At 48.3% G+C, this 18,082-nt stretch overlaps 1 protein-coding gene across 1 annotated transcript; it reads left to right on the top strand.

The window, feature by feature from the left end:
- Positions 1 to 2,925: 2,925 nt before the first annotated feature.
- On the top strand, positions 2,926 to 4,502 carry MAGEF1 (MAGE family member F1). The gene is given in 2 exon segments (XM_036850803.1): positions 2,926 to 3,581; positions 3,583 to 4,502. Coding segments are annotated over 2 exon segments (933 nt in total). The 5' UTR covers positions 2,926 to 3,102; the 3' UTR covers positions 4,037 to 4,502.
- Positions 4,503 to 18,082: the final 13,580 nt, after the last annotated feature.

Raw genomic sequence — 18,082 nt, 5'->3', positions numbered from 1 at the left:
ACTCCAGGCCTCCACTGTTCTCATTTCTGTCACCATAGATTAGCTAAACCTGTCTTGGACATCAGATTAACTGGAATCATATTGTACATAATCTTTTGTATCTTTCTTCTTTCACTCAACATAACGTTAGCCAGACTCATCCATGTTGTATCAGTAGTTTGTTCCTTTTTTTTTTTGGATGAGTAGCATTACATTATTGATTCAGTTTTCAAAATCCAGTCACAGTACTGCTAATTTGCCCCTCAAAATTCTTTCCATTCAATGTATCTCCTGTATGCTCCTTTCCATGCATCTATCTCCTCTGTATCTCCTCAGCAATACTTGAACTGAGAAAGATATGTAAGTAGACTATTTTACCTCCAGTGATGCCCTTTTAGGTAGGAGTGGTTCTACCTTCAGGAGAAACTGACAACGAGGCAGTCCAGCATGGTGGTCATGAGTACAGTTTTCAGAATAGACAGATCTAGGTCCTCATTTCCAGTCTAGCACTTAACAGATGGGTGGTGGGGGACAGGTGGTTTAACCTCTCAGTGACTATTTTCCCATTTGTAAAATGAGAATAATAATACCTTCCTAATAGGGATTTGTGAGGACTAAATTATATTGTACATAAAATGTTTATGTTTATATTCTACATAATAGGAACCAATAACAGCCTCAAGTTAAACTATAATAAACATCCTCCTGCTTCATTCACACACTTTCAGCTTCTCTGAGTCATAAAGTATAAATGGGTATATATTTTCAGAAGTTTTTAAAAATGAAAAGTTCATGATTACATCTAGAAAAGTCTAGGGACTTCCCTGGTGATCCAGTGGTTAAGACTCCTAGCTTCCACTGCAGGGGGCACGGGTTCTATCTCTGGTCAGGGAACTAAAGATCCCGCGTGCCGCGGCCAAAAAAAAAAAAGTCTAACTGTCATATATTTACTTAACATAAATGCTATTTCCTCTGGAAAAAAGTAAAGCCTTTCATCATTTATTCAGTGACAATTACATACTGAGTGCTGACGCTGAGGGGCTCTTCAAAAGAGTTAAAGACAGAGCCCTAGCTTTTAGGATGTTTGGTTCTGGAGGGTAATAAGCACAAAAATAACTATTATACAGAGTATGGTCAATAATAATGATAATAATTAACATCTATTAATATAGTGGTTAAGAGCATGGTCTCTGGAGTCATACTATATGATTGAAATAGTGGCTCAGTCATGTGATGCTGGGGAAGTTACTTACCCTCTTTTTGTGTTATTTCACTTGTAAAATGGGGATAATAATACCACTTATCTAGCAGGGCTGTTATGAGAAGTAGACGAGTTCATACATGTAAAAAATTAGTACATTATCAGCACATTAAAAGTATGCAATAAATAATAGCTAACACTTACTGAACACCATGTGCCAAGCACTGTGTTAAATGATTTACGTGCATTACCTCACATGATGTCCACAATGTTGTCTCTACTATTATGCCCATTTCACTCATAAGGCAACCGAGGGAAAGAGAGTTTAGGTAACTTGCCCAAGATTACATAGCTAGTAAATAGCAAATTCCATAGGAAAGACACATCTATAAAATGGGGATAGTGATAATAGTACTTACCTTAATGAGAACTAAACAAATTAATATTTGAACAACAGTTAGAACAGAGCCTAGTGCACAATAAGGTCTATATAAGTGGGTGTTAAACAAATACAAATTGCTATGGTGATTCAGAAATGGCAGTAAATAACTTCCATGCATGGAGACTAAGGCTTTGGAAAGGTGACATTTAAGCTGAGCCTTGACAGGAGGGAGAGAAGAGGAGAGGAGTGGAGAGGAGGGAAGAGGGAGAGGGAAGGGGGAGAGGGGAGGAGAGGAGAGAAAAGGGAGGGGGAGAGGAGAGAGGAGGAAAGGAGACGGGAGGGGAGGAGGAGGAGGAAGTAGAGGAAGAAGAAGAGGGAGGAGGAGTTGGAGAGGGAGGGGGAGAGGGAGGGAGAGAGGGAGAGAGACAGAGACAGACTGGTAGTGGGAGAAAGCTCAGAGTAGAGTAAGCAAAAAGAAAAAAGTAATGGGACTAGTTAAGTTTGATTAGGTAAAAAAAAAAAAAAAACTCCCCTTTCTTCCAATCAGTTACTATTTCTGCCAGCTGCACCTCAATATATCTTTTAACATCTTCTTTGACCCCTGTAGAACCTGCTATCCTTACCCCCTCGTCATCCATTTTACAATATTTATGGAGTGCTTCTATGTGCCAGGCACTGTTCTGGGCACTGAGGATATAACAATGAACAAGACAGGCCGAGTCTCAGTTCCTATTCTGCACTATAATAATACCAATACTCCAAGCTGGATTCCCAGCTTTTGGTCAGCCCTACTCCAATCCATCCTCCACACTGCCACCAGAGAGACTGGAAAGATACAGTTCTGGTCCGGACACTCCCTTGCTTAAATCCCCCTGTAGTATGAATTCCCATCGTGTTCAGAATAGATTTCAATCTCCGTAGCATCCTGTTCAAGGCCCGTCACTAACTGTCCCGCACAGCCTTATCTCTCAGCCTTCACCTTCATGCACTCCGCACTCAGCTACAGTAAATTACTCAAAATCTTAGATACACACATAGAAATAAGCACCTGCTGAAAGTACGTGGCTGGAACTCCATCCCTATTTTATCCTTGTACACTGAAACCTCAGAAAAGCCCTGGTTACCCCCCTCCAGCCTTCGAGTCTAAAAAACAGCGCTGGCGACGCACTCCTCCACAGCCCTGGCATCCTGAGAAGGCTGCGCTCACTCCCACCCCAGCGGGAGCAGTAAAAGGAGGGGCTTCGCCGGGCCTGGGGGCCGCCATCTTGGCTGAGTTGGCCGGAAGTGGTCCGGCCAGTCGGCTTGCCGGCGCGCACTGAGGCTGCGCGGTGGCTTCGCCGCGGGTCTTCGGCGCCGGCGGCGTTGCGGCCGTCCCGAGCCCTCTGCGGTGCAGCCCGGAAGCCACAAAGTCCCCTCTGTCATCTCTCCTAGTCCTACTCCAGCCGTCCCAGCCGCTGTCCAACCCCTCCGCCGGGGTTTGTGCAGCGGCTTGCACACCCCTCGGCCAGTGTACGCGCTTTGCACCTGCCTGCCCGAAAACATGTTGCAGAAACCAGAGAGCGGGGGTCTCCCTATCCTTCAGGCGGAGGGGGAGATGGATGGTGGCCACGACAGTGAGACCCAGGCCCTGACCGCCTCGCAGGAGGTGGCCCCGAGCCCCCTCCTGCGAGAGAGCCCCGAGGAGGACCTTGGCGCTGTAAGGGAGGAGGGGGCTGCGGAGCCCTCCATCACCCTGAAAGGTGCGAGGGCTTTGGCAGCCAAAACCTTGGCCCGGCGCAGGGCCTGCCTCCGTCTGGATCAGACGGTGACCGAGTTGGTGCAGTTTCTGCTGGTGAAGGACAGGAAGAAGAGTCCCATCACCCTCTCCGAGATGGTGAAATACATTATCAGAGACTTAAAGGATCTGTTCCCTGAGATCATCGCAAGGCCCGCAGAGCATCTGCGGTATGTCTTTGGTTTCAAGCTGAAACAGCTTGACCGCAAGCACCACACTTACATCCTGATCAGCAAACTAAAACCTTGAGGAGGAGGAGGAGGATCTGGGAGGAGATGGCCCCAGACTGAGTCTTTTAATGATGATCTTGGGCTTTATCTACACGAAAGGTAATAGCACCAGGGAGGCACAGGTCTGGGAGATGCTGCGTCGGTTGGAGGTGCGTCCCTCAAAGTATCACCTCCTCTTTGGGTACCCGAGGAGGCTTATTATGGAAGATTTCGTGCAGCTGAGATACCTCAATTACCGGCATGTTTCTCACACCAATCCACCGGCATGTTAATTCTCTTGGGGTCCCCGAAGCGACCTGGAAACCAGCAAGATGAAAGTCCTGGGGTTCGTGGCCAGGCTCCATAAGAAAGAACCCCAACACTGGCCAGTGCAGTACCGTGAGGCCCTGGCAGACGAGGCTGACAGGGGCAATGTGGGGGCTAGGGCCAGGGCTAATGCTAATGCTGGGGCCGGCATCCACCCCTGGTGAGGGCCAGCCAGAGGTGGGGCGGGGGGAAGCTGGGTATAAAAGCTACTGTCTGAGTCATAAGTAGACTAGGTGGGGAGAAGGTCGTTATTTCTGTAGCAGTTGTATTCGTGTAACTAGGATTTAGGTTTCGTATCTTGCTAAGTTTTGTTACGTTTAATATACTTAAGTTGATGTTTATAAATGGGATTGGTCTACTTTTTCGTGTAGGGTTTTGCTGCTTTTTAAAATTAATTGAAAAACTTTACATTTTATTCTGTGATCTTGAACAAATTATGCAGCACTGAATGCTATACTTAAATGGTTTGAAGGAACTCACCAGTATGATGATCTGGTACCAGGGAAAAAAACAGCTGATTAGTATCTAGCTTTCCAACAGTTTTTGTCTACTGTGCAAAGAAGAAAGCCTGACGTGTAACTCTGTTTGCTTAGTTATTGTAGTAGCTGGGGGTGGGGGGGGAATGCAATAAATTAGAAGTATAACTTGGTACACTTAATAAACATTTGTTAAGTACTTCTTTTGTGTGATGCACTGTTAGGGGTATTTGGGGATTAAATGCTGAACAAGATAAAGGTCCTACTTTTCAGAACTGGACAGTAAGTAAATAAACCAGAAATTACAGTGCGGTGAGTTGAAGGCTACAGAGGGACACCCAACCCAGCTGGGGTGATTGGGTGAGGCTTGCCTGAGGTTACCTTTAGTCGGACTTCAGGGTAGGGAGGGAGAAACGATGGGGTGGGTGGAGAAGAGGGGAAGGAAAAAAGGAAGAAGAAGTTGCGGGTGAGAGATGGTATTAAAAATGACTTAAGATCATAGATGCTGCTCAGTAAGATGGGAAGACATGATACATGGCAGATCTGGAAAACATCCAACCTTTGCCAGTGCCCTTGGTCCAGGGCAGTTTATTACAGTGCACACGTAATGATGGTGACTGTTAGCATTTTGGTCTTCTCCATCTCCCTTCTCTCAATCTCTACAAGCTTTCCTCTTCTACCAAAGCCCTCAGAGACCAAATACTTTAACAATTCTGGAACAGTATGTAGTGTGGAGGGCACGTGTGATGTTCCCTACTGCCAAGAAGTCTTCAAGGGCTCTCCCTTGGCATCAGGAAGCCCAGCACCCTCATCCATGTTTCTGCTTGCCACTTGCCACCTGCCATCTCCCATGAGGAGGAGAACTGGAAGGCATCTTTCACATTCTTAACTACCCATGAAGAGTCATCTTCAAAAGCAGCTGGAGCCTCTGCAGTGCCTACCACCTTCACTCTGGGGATGAATTCTGTAGAATGGGTACATAGAGTAATAAGGAACCTAGAGGAGTGGTAACCAAACCAGAACTGGGTGTAGGATTATGAAACCGTCCCCTTACAGCTGCCATATACAGAAGAGCTGCTTTCTTCTCTCTTTACTGCTGGTTTTGTGGGTGTGTGTGCTCTCAGCTGCGTCTGAATAACATATCTGAGTATGTTAAGGTTAGCATGGAATACAAATACTTTGGGACATAGGCCCAGGGATCCAACCAATCACAGTGAGACCAAAGGCTATAAGCTTATGGGTAAAAAAGTTTACTAATGATTAAAAATATGATTTCTGGGCAATTTATAGTTCATTAAACGAAAGTACTGAGTACCCACTATATGCCAAGGACTTTGCTGGGTTCCAAAGATTAAAAAGGGAAAACCGTCTTTACCCTCAAGGAGTAATAGTGATAATTTCTCACATTTGCACTTTCTCACAGCTGCTGAGAGGTCAGCAGTGTGTGCATCTGAGGGTCTGATTACTTGACGATTTGCTTACAGTCACTTGGCAAAAGACAGCACCAAGACTAGAACCCAAGTCCCTTGCCTCCCAATGTGTTTCATTCTAGTACATTGTTCCCTGTGTCTGGCTTCCAATATATTGTATGTGATTTTATTTATCACAACTCCAAAAATCAAGTGAGGCATGTGTGATTATTGCCAGTTGCCACTGCAGTCCTTTTGGGAGTGAGTAGAGTAGAAATACTTCCCATTTTCACTGTCAGCAGAGGTGACTTTGCTGAAAGTCAGACATATAGTTCACAGCAAGACAGGACTAACAACTACCATTTATTAAACATCTGCTATAGGCCAAAAGCATTTCCCCCTACTTTTCACAACGGTATTGCAAAGTGCCTATTATGAAATACCTCCATTTTACAGATATTAATACTTGCCATTTATTCAATACATAATATAAGCCAGCTTTTCAATGCTTTACATATGTTTTAATGATTTTTATAACAATCTAACAGGATAGATATTATCTGTTCCATCTTGAACTATGCAAACTGAAACTCAGAGAAGCTGTAAAGTTCTCATAGATGGTATATGATATAACAAGGATTGGAACTGAAGTCTGACTGAGTCAAAACTCCACACTTTTCACTATTTTACATTTCTTTCTTCTTGGGACTCCTTTCAGACTTGGGGACTTGTGTTCTTTCTTCCAAACATGGCTGTCTCTCTGGAGATGCAAACAAGGGTTGTATAAGCAAGGTAATTATGACAAGACCCTGGCCTGTGGGAGGGTAAAAGGAGGGTAAAATAAAGTTGGAGAATTATCTGTGAACAATGGTCCCAGCTCTGCCTACCCCCAGTGTTCTCAGAGTGCTGACTACGTGTAGAATGTGTATTTTTCCTCAAACTCAGCACGTTTTGCCCTTGTAGGCCATGTTTCCTAAATCTTCTTTAGTCTGCTCTCTCCACTAAGCCTCAAATTAAGTCTTTCGTGCCATGAAACAATCAAATAACATTTCTGGACCTGCAAATATGATTCCCAGCGTTGTTTCCAGATGGTACAAAGGGCTGGCAGAACTTGTACCCTTGCCTCAGGATGAAAGACCTCCCATTTCACAGATGCCATCATCAACTTCTCAGAAGTACTGAAAGTGTGGCCTCTGGGCCCATGTGTAGAGCAGACATTGGCCATGGTGAGGGCAAGAGATGAATTCTCCTGTTGCTTATGGTCATTCACATGAGGGAAAAGGAAGGCCTGGATCCCTGGTCTCCTTCCCCTTCAGGCACAAACAGAACTAGATCTTCCTGGGTGAAACCATGTGGGTGGGAGAGCAAGGAGATGTCGGGGGAGTGACGGCAGATGGATTACTCCAAATCATACGTACTATACCACAACTAGATAACTAGATAGCAAAGCCAGTAAAGGGAATTCCCTTGAAAACTATAAATGAAGCCTTAGACAATGGGAAGGTCTCAGTTCAGCCACAGACTCTGCAGGGATTTTTTTTTTTCTTTTTTTTTTTTTTTTGGCTGCATTGGGTCTTCGTTGCTGTGTACAGGCTTTCTCTAGTTGTGGCGAGTGGGGGCTACTCTTCGTTGCGGTGCGCGGGCTTCTCATTGAGGTGGCTTCTCATTGCGGAGCACGCAGGCTTCAGTAGTTGTGGTGCACGGGCTTCAGTAGTTGTGGCTCGCAGGCTCAGTAGTTGTGGCACAAGGGCTTAGTTGCTCCACGGCATGTGGGATCTTCCCAGACCAGGGTTCGAACCCATGTCCCCTGCATTGGCAGGCGGATTCTTAACGCCTGCGCCACCAGGGAAGTCCCTCTGCAGGGATCTTGACATTCACCAGAGTCGGGACTTTTGACCCACTGGAACTTGGAGAATGGGTGTTTGGAAACAGGCTCCGGTTAATTACAGCCCCAGCATGTAGCAGGCACATAGTGCTCTGGAGGTGGCAGCTCATTTGCAGCCCCTGCAAACCAGGCCTCAATGCACAGGCTCAATCACAGTTTCCACTTGAGATAATTATGCTTCATGCCTTGGTCATGGTGGCAACTGATGCTTGTGCAAATTATTCCTCAAATTGTGCAGCCCAGCAGAGGTGGCAACAATTACCTCCCAGCAGAAATATAGTGTACTGACTAAAGAGGTTAGGTATTCTGAAAAGTGTCCCAATCAAGGCCTTTTAAAAGTCATGACTATGTGACCTTGAACAAGGAATTCTAAACTCTGAGGACTGAAGCTCTAGGAAAGTTTAGATTGGGGGGTGATTGGAGTTAGTGGTTAGCTACAATCCACACCCACAACCCATCCTACCAGCTGACTGCAAACCCTGCCCAGTTCCCGGGCTAGTCATGACTGATGACAATATCAGCCAACAATTATTAAGCCTTATCTGTCAGGCATGATGCTAAGTATGATAATCAAATTGGCTCAGGCAACTACACAACACCCCCATGAGACAGATTCTACATTTGCCATCATTACAGTACTGTAGGCAAACCACAAAGAGAGAAGAATTCCTTTCATTGTGTCAATGCACAAATTAAAAGACTTGCCCAAAGTCATGGCATAGCTAGTGAGCTGCAGATCCTGAACATGAACCTGAATCTCCTGGGTTCTTGCTGTTATTCCACCTTGCTGGTCTGCAGAAGGTTCTCAGGGAGCAACCAACCTCCCTTTGGGAGAATGGGGCTGCGGGAGAAAGAAAGAAAACCTCTGGGCCTGCTCATTTATACCATAACCTAGAGCGCCCACAGTAGAGGCAGTGAGGCAGGGAAGGAACAATTTGGCTTCTCTGCTTGCAGGGTTTGGGTCACCAGAAGGGATGCAGACTGGGAGAGGAGCCCACGTGGAGGAATACTAGCTCAGGGCAGCAGCACTGTGGTTCCTGCAGTGGGGGAAATGGTGCCCAAGACGCAGAGGGGTGTCAGCACAGTGAGAGACAGCCATGAGGACAGAGGAGTCTCCTACAGTGGAAAGCTCCCGGCCCCTGCAGCAGACAGATCTGCATTCCACCCCACTCTGCCATGTGAGAGTGTGTGCCTTCACCTGAGTTACCTAACTCTCTGAGCTTTGGTTTCCTCGTCTTTCCAACAGAGATATTGCTATGTACCTCAAAACACTGTGAAGACGACTGAATGAGGGAATTACTAAGCACCTAGCACAGGATCTGGTACATGGTAACTAGTGTTATTATAAACTGTATTCACTCATTCAACAAACACTTATCTTCTGTACATACCAGGCATACATCCTGGTGGTGAGCTTACAGCAGAGAACAATACAGACAAAAATCCTTGTCGTCTAGAGCTTACAGATCGGTGTGAGGAGATAGATAGATAATAAAGAAGCACAATACATAGCATGTCAGATGGAGATCTATGTCTTAGGGAGAAATGAAGCAGGGAAGGGGGAAAGAGTGCCGGGAGGGTGTGCAATTTTAAATAGCCTGCTCAGGGAAAGCCTCGTTGAGACATTTGAGTCAAAACTGAAGGTGAGAAGCAGGAAGCCCACAAGCTGTCTAGGGGGGGACCAGGGAGGAGGGGGTGCCGGCAGATGGAACAGTGAGTATGAAGGCCAAGGGTGGAAGCAGGCCAGGCAGGTTCTGAGAAGTAGCTCCTGCAAGCAGAGTGAGTGATGGGGGAGGGTTGAGTAGAAGGAGATATGTTCCTTCTCCTGAAGGAGCTTGCAGAGCTGGCGCAAGTACCTAAAACAATGAATAAACACGGATCTGCACCCAAGAGTTACTGTCTGAGTTCAGCAGGGGAAGAAACCACAGCAGCCTTAGGCAGCAGAGGCTTCCACTGGGCCCCAAAGGGGAAGGAAAGAGATATTCCTTACTCATAGCTTTTGTTTTTCTAATTACAAATGCTTGTAGTGGCAAATTTGGAGAGTTCCATAAAAATATAAAGAAAATGAATTCTCTAGAATACTGGCACCCAGAGGCAACCATGGTTAACAGTGTAGTATGGTTTTATGTCTATCTCTAGCGTATTTAGTTTTCACCTGCCAAGGGTATAAATGATTTGTTGCTACTTTAACAATGAGTTACAATGACACTGAGCCTCACTCCATGCAATATTTCCCTCAAATACTTCTGGGAGCTCCCAGTGGGGCATCTCAAGTGATGTCACAAATCCATCTATCCACAGCAGTCACCGTGTGGGGCTTATGGAGGCCCATGAAAGGAGCTTCTGCTGGAGATGGTCCTTGTGGAGTCCTCAGCATCCGTGGTTGCTGCCTCCTCGGACGCCCCCAGTGTTCTAGAGGGATGCTGCGTTCTGTGCAGACATGGATAGAGTGTGCTTCTCCCCAGCTCTGTGTCAAGAAATGTCACCTGGGTCCCAAAGCAGCAGTGCCAGGGACTCTCCAACCTCCTCAGGAAGCCCGCTAGTCTCTGCTTGCCATCTCTTGTAAGCGACTCTCCAAACTTCAGCTGAAAATAGTCACCTCCACAGGGACCAGTCCACAACTTCCTCCACAACTCTTTTCCTCAAACCTTAGGAAAGAAAGGAGAGAAAAGGCAGTCCCTGCCTCCCAAGGCACGGCTATTTACATTGCTGAACCAGAACAGTGAACATATGCATTCGCGCTGACAGTGATTACACAGTTTTAGATTGGTGTTGATTTTCCCGAAGCAAAGCAAACAACTACCCCAAAGGTGAACTAAATCCTCTATCTCTAGCAAACTGCTAGCAACTTAGCTCCCTTCCCCCACTTTTTCCACCTTCTCATCATGTTTTGTTTTGTTTTTTTAATTTTTAAAATTTATTTATTTATTTTTGGCTGCTTTGGGTCTTTGTTGCTTCTCACGGGCTTTCTCTAGTTGTGGCGAGCGGGGGCTCCTCTTTCATTGCAGTGCGCGGGCTTCTCATCGTGGTGGCTTCTCTTGTCGCGGAGCACGGGCTCTAGGCGCCCGTGCCTTATAACATCTCAGCCAGGGATTTTATATACCGTGAGAGATGGCTAGAATTTAGGTAAAAGCTTGGAATGGAGAAAAGGATTCTAGGCAAGGGAAACCACTTCAGCCAAGGTCAGGTAGCAGGAAGGTGCAGTGTCCTGGGAACCACGAGGGGACCAGTTAGGTTGGAACAGAGTTTGTGGAGGAGAGGAGAGGGTGCTGTGGATGGAGAGAGCAGCTGGGGGCAGCAGCTGAGGGAGAGCAATGAGCACAAGGACTGTGGCCTGGCTGGTGGTGAAGGGGGAGGCTGGAGGCAGGGAGGCCACTCCAAATTGGAGTAGATGGCAGCCTGACCAGGGGAGTGGTGCAGCAGGAATGGGGGTGGGAAAGGACTGGTTGGGGGAATAACTTGGAACCACTGGGTAACTGATCAGCTGTGGGAAATGCAACAGAGGGACATGTGAGGTATGACTCAACAGCTTCAAGCTGGCATGTCTGGAAGAATGCTGGAGTCATTCACTAGAACAGCTGGATGCCCAGAGGGAGCTGGTTTGTGGTCAAGAAGATGGATATGTCATCAGTCACATTGAGTCTCAGTTGCTCAGTTGAATATCTGATGGACACTTGGAGATGGAGCAGAGGAGGGACACCGAGGCTGAGGGTAGACGCTCTGAGTCAGCCTCTTAGAAGACATAGCCCAAACCGCGGACGCTCTCCTTGGGAAAGAGTGTAGAGGGAGGAGGGCAGGATCCTGACCCATCTCTCTTCTTGCTCAAAGCAAAGGTCTTGGCAGTCCCAAGCAGATTACACAGAAATGCAATCCTGCCTCCACAGTTGCCTTCTGGGTCCATCTTCTGGATATACTTCTACAGATGATCTGGGGGCTAAGAAGGTCTCAGAGGGAGCAGCATGGCCAGGGAGTCATGGAACTAGGAAAAGAGAAGCTGCAAGTTGTTGTAGGTGGGTGTCAGCTAAGGGGTGGCCAAGATTCTTAGTGTGCACTAAAAACAGCATTGCAGACACACAGTCCCACTGCTGCTGGAAGGACTCAGGACAGACCTAACCAAGGCTGAAATGGGCCAACTCATGGGATTCCAGACTTAGCAGCCTGTCTCTCCCCACTTTATAATGGACCTTCTTCTGTCTTGGAATGGAACTTTCCAGGTAACACCATCACCTTTGATCAGACCTGAGATATCTCCATAGTGCAGGACATATCCCAAGGGAGGGAGGTTCTCACTCAGGGAGAACCCTCACATTCAGCCTCTTGGATACACAAGGCATGTTGCCCAGATGCAAATGCACACTTGGTATATACACGTAGAAATATCTCCTCCAAATCCACAGGAGACATGAAGAAAAAAATATCATTTGGCAACTATCATATATCAGGTACTTTGCCTGGAGCTTTCCAAGTATTTTTACATTTAGTCTCACAACAGTTGTGAGAGAAAGGGATCATTTTCCCATTTTGTAAAAACCCAAGCCTCAGAAAAGTTAAATATTTTGCCCAGGATCACATGCCTAGGAAATGGCAGATGGTTCTTGACCCAGGTCTGCCTGTGCACTCACATGTTGTTATTCTTCTTTCTTCACACATGTGTGTACAACAGACTCATACACACAAACACATATCCATCCCCTCTACACACACAAAATCCCCATAGAAAGTAAGCTCCTTGAGGGCAAGGATTTCATTTTGTTCACTGATGTATCCCAGATATCTAGAACAGTGTCTGGCACATAGTACACACTCAATAAATATTTTGTGGTTGTCGTTAAATGAATTGAATGAATACACGTGCATGCAACCCTCACCTGTGTACATGTACATCTACGCACACACATGCACGCGCGCACATACGGGCACACTCACTCACCTTCACATACACTTAATTAACACATCAAATCCACTGCCTGAAAGTAGATCCCAGGTGAGGCTCCAGCTCTCAGAGCTGCCCCTACCGGCCTGCTCCTGAAGGGGTGACCTCCCCATCAGGAGCCCCACTGCTGGTCTCCCCAGGCTTCTCCCTGGAGCAGTAACCAGCCCTCTCCCCAGCCTCAGCACATCCCACCTCCTTCTTTCCTTAGCTCAGTCAAAATAAAGAATTTTTCTAAAAGATCTTTACTAAGAGAAAAATAATCAAGAAACTACAAGCTCTTGAGCGGATGAGTTGACAGATCCGGATTCTTACCCTAAGCCAGGCCCTCCGGTCAGGCCACAGCCTGGCTCAGCGGGTGAGGCGATCAGCTCGTGGAGCCTAGGCCGTGCTTGGCTGCTCTGCCAGTGGCTCAGATGCCCAGCCTGAGGGAGCAGGGAGTTGGCGCGGCTGCTCAATCTGGGCCATTCTCTCTTCCTCCAGATACTGCTGCTGCTTCTATACGGGCACAGACACTTCTGCCACTCTGGCCTTGAGCTAACTGCAATTTTACACCCTCTTTGCCATCTGCTGTGCCCTGGGCTTGTAAACCAGAGTGGTCCAACCCAAGTCACTCAGTAGGACTGTGTCAATCCCATGCCTAAAACTCCAACAACCTTAATTCCTTCCTAGAGCCTCAAGGCTCTGCCTGAGATGGCTCCCGTCCGTCCTCAGCCTCATCCCATGCCATCCCTTTATCTGGTCTCCAGTTACATTTGCAAAGCAGTTCTGATGGATGTACCAGAGCCCAGGATCCCAAGGACCTGTTCACCAGACACCTCAGACAACTCCAGATCAGACCCTGGACCAGTGCATCAGCATCACCAGGGTCTCTGGATTAAAAAGTAAACTCCTGAGCCCACCTAAGACCTGCCGGATCAGAATCTCTGCAAGTGAGGCCCAGAAGCCAGCACTTTTAACAGGCTTCCCAGGTGACTGTCACACTCCAAAGTCCAAGAAGCACCACCCCAAATCTATTAAACTCCATACGTACCCCCATGCATATATAATAATGATAGCTAAAATACTTATTGAGCACTTACTATGTGCAAGGAAGTATTTTCATGTGTTAACTCAGTTCACCCTCACAACAACGTTGGAGGGAGGCACGTTATCATGCCCACTTCGCGGTGACTTGCCCAGATTCACACAGCCTTTGGTGGGAAGTCAGGAATCGAACCCCGGCCCTGTAATTTCCGAGCCTGCACGCAACCAGCACACACTTTCTAGCGCACTCGACTGCGCCTACATAGATCACACACACACAGGACCCCCACCCCCTCAGAACCGCTGACCAAAGCGGTTCTGACAAAAGGGATGGAGGGCCAGGGTGTTTTCCAAGGCTCCTGGTTTCTCTCTCACCCCGAGTCTAGCATACGCAGATCTGAGCCTACAGAGCCAACAGTCACAGACAGCAGGGCCGGGGAGCTGGTGAGCTGTGGCCCCAGGACTTAGGCAGCACCCCCAGGCCCTGAGGGTGCTGCCTGCTGCAGCCCTGCCTGCTGCAGGGAGCGTGCCCACCACGGGCCTCCACTGCCAGGGCCCCTGAACCCTGCCCCCCAGCCTCTGCTGCCCAGCGTGTCCTGGCTCCCCGAGAGCCGAGCCCCTGACAGGGCCCTCCTGGAATGCTGTAGCCAGAGAGCAGATGTGCTTGCAGCGCTTTCCAAAAGCTAGTCTTCTCAGGAATCCTGCCATGGGGGAAAGGCAGGGGGATGGGGGGAAGGAGTGGAAAAACAACCGAAATACCATAACACAGAAAAGTGATCCAAATAAAAAGCAGCAACTGTGTATCTGGAAGGAATAAACTGAGGAGGAGAGGCGCAGAGTTGTGCAGCATGGCCGTGAGGCTGCCAACCTTGGCAGCCCGGGGATGGGGGCTGGGTGGCCACCGTCAACTGGCCACAGGGTTGCTCTGGCCAGGGGCTGGGGTGGGGGGAGAGTCTGGGCTGACGCAGGGGCACGAGGAGCGGATCTCAGCCAGCAGTCTCCTCCTTCCCAGGGCTCCAGACACTGTGTTCCTCATCCCCCAAGACCTGTCCAGAGAGGCCTTCTCACTGTTCTCCACTTGAAGGGTCTGCTTGGGACTGTGGAAAGAGCCAGAATGATGTCTGAACTCACAGACATTCTGATCATGGGGAGAGAAGGCCTTCTCAGAATAGGGCTGGGTCCCCTGACAGTGGAGGGAAGAGATGGGAAGGATTTATTTTGAGGCCATAGAATGCAGAATCAAGTGGTTCTCACCCAGCTCCCTCCTGATGAGCAGTGCGACCTAGGGAAACTCACTTATTTGCGCTGAGCCCAAGTCCCCTCACTGTAAAATGGGCTAACTCAGGCTTTCCCTGTGCATCTCGGGGTCAAAAAAGACTCATAGATTGGACAACCTATCAAAGCTGGGGCTTGAGCACAGAAAGCGAGATGGTGGTGTGTCACAGGATGTGGAGCTGAAGGATTGGGTTTGAGACCTACTAACTAGCCATGTGACCTTGGAGTAGACACTTAACCTCTCTGTGCTCAAGAGAGCCAGAGCCTAGATACGTGAGGAGCTTTTGTAAAACTTTTATAAGTAGTAGATGATGTCAGCTCCCACTTCCTCAGCCATGTACCAGGTACAGATTGTGCGTACATTTTTGTGAGGTAGGTATTACTATTCCCATTTTACAGATGGGAAGATAAGGCTCAGGGAAGTTAAGGAACTTCTGAAAACTGACAGGTGCTGAAGTTGAACCAGGTCTGTCTGATTTTGGAGCCCATGGCCTCTCTCCTATTGCAGCCCAGGGGGCAGGGATGGGCAGTGCCCCTGTTGGTGAGCTGAGGGAAGAGGTGAAGTCCTAGCAGAGGAGCCTGGCTGGGGATATCTGGCAGCAGGGGCAGGGACTCTGTTTGGCCTTGGCTTGTGCAGGAGGCTTGGTGGAGTGAGATGTGCCTTGACCTGGAGGAACTGAAGCCCCCAGTGCTTCATGACAACCTGAAGGCCAGCTGCCCAAGGGTGCAAAGGTGCTATAATCCACGAGGACGATTGCCAGGCAGAGCCTGGGGAACAAAGCAGGAAGCACAAGAGCTGCCAAGTAGGTCAGCAGAGCATCAAACTGTTGAGCAAGACAGGTGCAGAGCTGGGAACAAGCTGGATTGTTAACAGGATAACGACAGGTAAAAAGAGGCCCAGACACGTCACCAGGATGGCTCAGGAATCAACTCCGTGGCTGAGGCTTCCTCTTACATCAGATGCTCTGTGAGGCCACAGGGGCTTTTGGATGGACAGGTTAGCAAGGCCTGGGCTCAAGCACAGAGAGAGAGCTGGTGCTAGGTCACAGGATATGGCCTTGAAGAATCAGCTTTGAGACCTACTCATTAGCCGTGTGACCCTGGAGTAGACACTTAACCTCTTTGTGCTCAAGAGAGACAAAGCCTAGATAAGAGCAAAGCAAAGACAGTTTCCCTCCATGTCTGCTCTCCAGCCCCTGCCCCCATCACCCGCTCTGTGAAGCCTGCCATCCTGGCAGTGAGTGAGCCACTCCTTTCCTAGAACCCTGTAGCCCCTGTACATGCCCCACGTGTGCCCTTCGTTTTGACAGTTTTGACCACTCCATTGTAAGGCCCAGTGTGTGTCACCCCATTAGGACTGTGGGCTTCTCAAGCGTATCCCATCATGGTGCCTGAGACAGGGACTAGTGTTTGAGAAATGAAGGAGGAACTAAGTAAACAAAAATTCATCTGGGGGCCTCCTAAAAGCAGGCAGTGGTCCATTTGGGTCTTAAAAGAGTTGGTGTATTTGGATAGTACTTTCTCTTCAAAGAAATCAAAGGTCTCTTGGCTCCTAATACTTGAGCTAGCTATACCAGTCCCTAAATGCTAAAAGAATTCTCTCGACAATGTTTATTCATTCATTCCACAAACATTTGCTGAGCTTAAACTATGTGTCAGGCTGGAAAACAAAAGCTAAGAAGTTAGGGTCCCTGTTCTCAAAGGTGCAACTGTGAAGTGGCTGGAAATGGGGTGCAGATAAGCACCTGGATAATCATATTCTTCGACCATCTAGAGGATTTTATGGGAGCCCATTAGAGATATAACCAATCCATCCATGAGGGAGCAAGGAAAGGGTTGCTATATGTGGCTGTGTAGGTCGTGTACTGCAGAAGGCAGGGTGTGCCCTGGAGTTGTGCAATGCAAGGGCCCAATCCTTCCAGGCCAGCAGCACCTGAAGCCCTGTTGCCCCCTCATCCCAATCCCCAAATCCTAGTCCATCAACCTGGTCCCAGTGGGTCTTTCTCCTCCTCTGGCTCCTCTACTGAGAATTTCTTTGTCTAGCCCTCCAGAGAAGTTTTCTTCAGGAAAACTCCCCAGGAGTCCCTGTTATCTCCTTTCTCCTACCAGCTCTATAAAGCAAGCCGGCTCCTCTCAGAGAATTACAGTTTTTGGGAAGTGTGATTCATGGGGAAAGAACTCTTTCCATGGCTTTCTAACCTTTGATGTGACCCCAAAAAACCTGTGGCTAATACAGAGCGCTCTAAATCTCACAAAGCTCATAAACACAAGAGCCGCACTGCACTGGGCCGTGAACAAGGCCTCTGGCTAGCCAGCTCCTGCCACCAGCTGGAGAAATGTTCCCCTTTTCCACCCTACACCGACTGCCCTCCCACAAACCCTCCATTCTCCTGGCAGCTCCCGCAGGGGAAGCGTCCCAGGGCCCCGGTGGCTGGGAGGGGAGGCTTGCCAAGGCCCCCGACGGCCCACCAGTCCATAGCTGGACCCACAACCTCTGCCCCTCCAATTCTGATAGGAAAGGCCTCAGTTGTTGAGCAAGGGAGGGAAAGGCTGGAGAAACAGACTCTAAAGTACAGCCTCCCTGATGGGAAGAACAGCTGGGACCAGGAAGATGCTAGTGAATTTTAGGTGACACGTCTGCAGAAGTAGTGCCCACTGAGGTTCCTGGAGGTTTTCCTGCAAAGCAAAGTAATATAAATGAAGTCTATTTTCCCCATGAAAACAATGTGGGGTTTTGTTTGTTTGTTTGTTTTAAGAGAAGAATCTATCAGCCACAAGTTTAATGAACAAGAAGCAATATACCTGTTCTCTACATAGCAGACCTCTTTCTAAAGCAGGGTATAGAACAAGCAGGACCAAGTGGGAACGCATAAGATAATGTAAATGAAACGCCTTGCACGAAGCCTAGCCTACGGTAGGTGATCAATAAATGGTCACCGTTATTATAGTGCCTTATTATCTGAGCAATCCCTGGCAGAGGCACCGAGCAGAGCAGGGAGAAGGACCATAAAGTTTCCAGGAACTAGTCTGAGGCCCTGCTTGCCCGCCGCCCGGCGGAGGGGCCCCGAGTCCTCCAGGTGGGGAAGCTGGCTGACTGCAGGGAGGACATTTGTGCTCTGCCGCTCATGCTGAAAATAGTACCACCACACAGCTGGCCGCAAAGGCAGAGGGACAGGCAGTGACCAAACTAAACCGACAGCTGGCTTCAG

The sequence above is a fragment of the Balaenoptera musculus genome, chromosome 4, assembly GCF_009873245.2.
Source record: "Balaenoptera musculus isolate JJ_BM4_2016_0621 chromosome 4, mBalMus1.pri.v3, whole genome shotgun sequence".
NCBI classification, from domain to species: Eukaryota; Metazoa; Chordata; class Mammalia; order Artiodactyla; family Balaenopteridae; genus Balaenoptera; species Balaenoptera musculus.
This window is presented reverse-complemented; position numbering and strand designations above follow the sequence as displayed.